Source organism: Lucilia cuprina, chromosome 4 (genome assembly GCF_022045245.1).
Source record: "Lucilia cuprina isolate Lc7/37 chromosome 4, ASM2204524v1, whole genome shotgun sequence".
NCBI classification, from domain to species: Eukaryota; Metazoa; Arthropoda; class Insecta; order Diptera; family Calliphoridae; genus Lucilia; species Lucilia cuprina.
Window position 1 is genome coordinate 32,379,982 of NC_060952.1, and position 6,197 is coordinate 32,386,178.

General features: G+C 29.2%; 1 protein-coding gene across 1 annotated transcript; it reads left to right on the forward strand.

Moving 5' to 3' along the window:
• The first annotated feature begins 627 nt into the window (after nucleotides 1-627).
• LOC111676374 lies at nucleotides 628-2,541 on the forward strand. The gene is made up of 2 exons (XM_023437291.2): nucleotides 628-877; nucleotides 977-2,541. Exons 1-2 carry the CDS (start codon nucleotides 628-630, stop codon nucleotides 2,539-2,541), a joined length of 1,815 nt encoding a protein of 604 aa, XP_023293059.2.
• The last annotated feature ends 3,656 nt before the right edge of the window (nucleotides 2,542-6,197 follow it).

A 6,197-nucleotide genomic window follows, 5' to 3' on the forward strand; every position in this document is an offset into this window, starting at 1 on the left:
ATTCATTCTTCAGCCGCACTGTTCTTATGTGGAATAAACTTCCTGCAGAGGTATTTCCTGTAACTTTCGATATAAGAAGATTTAAATCAAATGTCCACAAACACTACTCCCTTTATCCTTCTTCCCACAACCTATTTTCCAAGTTCCAACACAAAGCTTCGCATTAGTAGAGGTCATCCCCTGAGTTTTGGTCCAAATGAAAAAATCTTTATTTCATTTGGACCATATTTTTATTAAGCATTTATGAATATAGGGGATATTCTGCATGTAGGGCCGCACTCCCGACAAATACTTTAAGGTATTTTAGATTCGACATAGCTGAACACAACACTCCTACTAGTTTACATTTATATCGGGGTAATTGTCCTACTAGACAACTTTACCACCCCTTTTTACAAAAATACACAAGGGAAAGGAGTTAAAAGCTTAAATAGATCCATGTTTTTATAGTCTATTGTCAGACATTGTCTGTAGGGTGTTTATTGACAATAGAGCGAAAAAGAAAAAAAAAAACGTTTAATTATATTTAAATAATTATCAGCAAACATGCATATAAAATTCATAAACAAGTTGTAAAAAGGAATATATAAATTCAAACAGTTTTAAAAAATCTATCAAAATTAAACCATGTACAAACGACAACAACGGAAAACTTCCATTCTTTTAATAATTTCATTTATACTAAAACTAACGGTGTCATTGGTTATCGAAGAATATACGCCTATTGCCATAGGCAATCAGCAAGAAAGTCAAAAGCAGCTGTGGTCCGCGATATTGAAACAAATCGATATGGAAGCTTATTTTGAGTATGCTCTCATAGTTGGTGAAATACAACAGGAGTTTCTATTGGTCTTACTCGAAGTTGAACTACAGAAATGTGTTTTACTAAATGGAAATTTTACTATTAATTATGATCTAGATAAATATGTTAATAATTTCATAAGTATTGTTTTTATACCAAACAATTTATTAAAAGATAAACAAAATATTGAAACGTTTGTAAGAGATTTGGGTGATAAATTGGATTTAAAACGTTTTACACGTTTAATATTTGTGGAACAGCAGTTGACAGTAAAGGAAAGTGCAACCGAAATGGAATTATTATTACAAATGTGTAAATTGTATAAATTTCTTAATGTCATAGTGGTTTTGAAGGACTTTACCAACAACCATATATATTATACCTATAATCCCTTTCCTTATTTTGAATTGGTGAAAAATATTTACCACAATCAGTCCTTTAGTGGGAAACTATTTCCCAGCAAAATGAATAATGTATATGGCGAGGTAGTAAGAACTATACCCGATCAAATAATGCCCAGATCTGTGGTGTATACCGACGAAAAGGGTCAATTGCGTGTCACCGGCTATATAGCACAATTTATACGCATGTATGCTAAATACATTAACTGTACCATTAAATATCCCGATAATCTGGTAGCAGGAGATGTTTTATTTTATCGTGATTTTTTCAATTGGACTAAAATGGATTTATTGGATATACCCTGCAGTATAACACCCATGCCAGGTGATAGCAATAGCAAATTAATGTCATATATGTATGAGGTATTAAGCTGGTGTCTAATGATGCCGGTGGAACAGCCACTTACCTATCAGGATTTTTTAAAAGATAACTTAAATATCTATACCATAATGGGTATTATAGTAATGAACACTATTTTCACCTTTCTACTAATGACTTCCAAACGCTTATTAAGCTTAAGTAGAAAACAACAATTTTCTTGGAATTTAGCCGATATCTTAGCGAATTCTCAAGTTATTTTGGGTCATTTGGGTTCATCTTTTTCTCTACATCCTCAACCAGCTGTATCGTTACGTATTATTTATGTATGTTTATTTTTATCGGGACTTCTATATACCACCACATTTTCAGTACAGCTCAATGCATTTCTTACACATCCCTCAGTCCAGCAAATAAAATCCCTGGATGATATGCTCAAACACAAACGTAAAATTCTAGCTGCCCAAAATGAATATAAAACACTACTTAAACTATCAGGTAAGACATTTCTACCCTATCAATCCCTTTTTCACATAATCGATTCCTATAAAGAATTTTCGGAAATACGTGGTTCCTTTAATACCGCCTATTCTTATCCCGTTACTTCTTCTGTCTGGCATGTCTACCAGACACAACAGCAGCTTTTCTCTAAACCTCTCTTCCGTCGCACAAATCTTTGTTTCGTTAATTTAGATATAATGGGTTTTATATTACCTCCAAATTCTTTGCATAAACTTAAACTAGATACGCTCATAACTAGAGTACGTGATATGGGTTTTGTTCAGCATTGGTTGCAAAATAATTTCTATGATTTAGTTAGTATTGGAAAAATGAGTTTATCCGATATATCCGTAAATGCTGAACGTATTTCTTATATACAAACAAAAGATTTCTATTATGTTTTATTTACAATGTTTAAGGCGTTTGGTGTTAGTTTAGTGATATTTTTAATAGAAATTTTTTGGTTTTATCGTTATTCTATATTAAGAGTATTGTATTTTAAACCTATGATTATATGAAATAAAGAGTGAAATTGTAAAAAAAACGTAAACGAATTGTGGTGCTACTTTAAATTGTAATAAAATCTTGAGATTGGTAGGTATTTAAAAAAGATATATTTGTAGTAGAATTATTTAAAATCTTATATATAAGTTATAGTCAGGGCAAGGATTTCTATACAAATGCAGGTTTGTCAGTCAGTAACTCAAAATAACATTTAACTTGTTTTCTTTAAGAATCAAAGAGTTTTTTACATGGCAACAACAAATTGTTGCATATTTTTGCATATTTTGTTATGAATTCCTAAATTGCATATTTTGCTTTAAATTGCATATATCTTGCATATTTCCAAAATTTTTATGGCATATTTTGAATATTTTTTAATTTTTCTAAAATATTTTTTTTTGTTTTCTCTGTATGCAAGGATTTCTATGCAATTGCAGGTTTGTCAGTCAATAACTCAAAATAACATTTAACTTATTTTCTTTACGAATCGAAGAGTTTTTTACATGGCAACAACAAATCGTTGCATATTTTGTTATAAATTCCTAAATTGCATATTTTGCTTTAAATTGCATATATCTTGCATATTTCCCAAATTTTTATGGCATATTTTGCATATTCTTTTAATTTTTCTAAAACAATTTTTTTGTTTCTCTGTATTTACTGAAAACATTACCAAACCATTACTAAAAATTCGGACGAAATATATGCTTATACCCTTAAAAACTTGTATATTTGTTGTCAAAATTTAAGAACTGAATATCTATTAATATGTACCTTCACAAAGAAATATTTTATGTTGCATATTTTTCACATTTTAGTGCATATTTTCCCCCTTTTAAAGTGCATATTACAAGCGCATATTCTTAATTTTTCAGTGCATGAAAATCCTTGCTCTGTAAATATGCAATTAAAAATTTCATTCAACCACTCATTTTACTAATCAAGGAAAACACTATTGTTCAATTCACAATCGATGTTGTAGTGTTGTATATCTGCAGCTGCTACAATAGTCATAACAATGTTGTTGGTATTTTCTATGCTCTATACAACTCATACGACAATTTTTCATATGTTTTTCAAATGTTGTAAGAAATTTTAGTGTTACCAATTGTATAAACAAAAATTCAAACGATTTTAGCTTAAAAAACGCTAAAGTGTTAACACTGAAATCTAAAACAAACAGCTGTTTACAAAAACAAAAAAACTAAAATTTTTTAAAAAACAGTTTATTTATTAGTTTAAAATGTGGAATAAAGAAAATAAAAGAATTGAAAATTCAAAGAAATTAATTTGGTTTATTTCGCATGTTTAATTAATATAATATTTTTTGATTTTTTTATCTTTTGACATTGGTATGTGTATTTGTTTTATTTATTTTTTTCATTGAGAACATATGACTTGCTGCAAAGATCTGTTCACAATCACTGTTACTACACTTTAGCAGGTACAATATACAACTTGATTGTAAATTGAACATATATATTTACAGTAAATTAGCCAGCAAAAATGAAACGAAGTACTTTCAAGAGAATAACATTTATCACCACTTCAAAAAGAGCATTAAGGTAATTTGTTTACCTTCCACAGAAGTGATGTGTATTGACATTCAAAGGAGCGAAAAGAATGTAATTTTAAAGTTATATTTTTTGCACTAAAACTTTTTAAATTAAACCAATTTATTTATTTTTGTTAATATTTCCTAGCAAAAGAGGAACTCCAAAAAAAGGGAAACAGAAGTAGAATTTACTACATGGAAGTACTGAAGAAGACCTGAAGATGTGATGATTTTAACGCAGGCTTGTTATAGGATTGATGTTCTTTTTATACCCACCCTCAAAAATGATGGCTTTATATTGATTTTGTCATTCCGTTTGTAACACATCGAAATATTTGGCATAGACCCACAAAAGTATATATATTCTGGGTCGTCATTAAATTCTAATACGATCTAGCTATGTCTGTCCGCCGGTCCGTCCGGCTGTCTATTGAAAGCACGATAGAGTCCGAATGGAAAGAGCTAGAGGATTGAAAATTCACACAAATATTTCTTACAGATAGATTTGTTTGGTATTGAAAATGGGCAATATCAGTCCACGTTTAAGGATAGCCCCCATACAAGTGGCCCTTCAAAAAACAGCTTTAACAATCATAACTATGAATATAAGTAAGATTCTTATGATCCAAAATCACTATGCAAAATGTTAGGATAATCGGTCCATAATTGACCCTACCCCCCATATAAGGCCCCGTCACAAAAAGACTTTAACGCTCATTACTGCCTTGAAAATAGTGCCTAGTATATAAATGAAATTCGACATAAGTAAGTTTCATACGAGTCAAAATCTATCTAAAAAAATTTATGAGGATTCGTCCATGGTTGACCCTATGCCCCATATAAGGATCCCTTCAAAAAATGACTGCAACGTTCATTAATGGCTTAAAAATACGAGTGTAGCGATGAAATTCGACACAAAAAAATTTAAAGGAAGGAAATTCTGTCTACCAAATTTTATGAGGATCGACCCCTAATTGATCTTACCCCCCTATAAGTTCCCCTTCTGAAAATTACTTTAACGCGTATAACTAGCTTAAAAATGCGAGTATATAGATGGAATTCGACATGAGTAAATTTCATTTAAGTCAAGCGAGGTTTGATACATTTTTCACGACTTTAAACAGAGTACCAGCCTTTATGCAAGAAATTTAAAAGAAAAAATCTGTGTTTTTAGTTTTTCAGTAAAAGTATTTTAAAATATTTTTTTAATGTACTTTGAAATCCTTTAAAAAAGACACAGAATCACTAAATGAAAAACCAAAAACGTAGTTTTTCTCCATAAATTTATAGTTTGTCTATCATCCGGCTAGTGTCTAATCAACAAAAAAACAAAGTCTGAAATTTTTTTGTTTTCTAAAAATAAAAAAAATAATTGATTTAATTGAAAATGTTATATAAAAAGAATGAGAATTAAATGAATTAATACAAATAAAAAATAGTTTAAATAAAAATATTTTTCTTGTATTTTTAAGCAAATTTAAAGAAAAACTTTTAAAATCTATACTTTAAATCAGTGCATTACCTTTAATATACCTTCATAATGAATGACATTATTATTTTTTGTATTTTTAAAATCTATTTTAAATTGATCATTAATTTTTATTGTGAAAAAAGGTGTAGTAGACTTAAAATAAAAAAAATCTGTTTAAAATTTAATGAAATCTAATAAATAAAATAGTAAAAACGTAATTTAGGAATTAAAAAATGTTTGGTGAAACAAATTAAATATACAGATTGGTAAGATACGAATTTAAAAGCCCTAAAACAAATTTCTTAAAAATTTAAAAAAAAAAGCAAAAGAACTTCCAAAGAAGCGGAAAAGACGTAGAATTTAATCCATGGAAGTACTGGAGAAGTTATGACCTGGAGAAGTTATGATTTAAACACAGGCTTGTCATATGAGGGATGTCCTTTTTACTTGGTTACAAATTAACTACATCTGAAGTCATTCTCAATAAGTAATTCTTATGTTTTTTTTTAGAAGATATTAGGAAGTGAAATTATAGTATTAAAGAATACAACAATGCAATTGGTTTAATTCAGAAGGTTTCAGTCCTTACCTTGAATTAAAGAAAAAAAAATATATTCTTTTCGCTTCTTTGGACGTCAATGAAC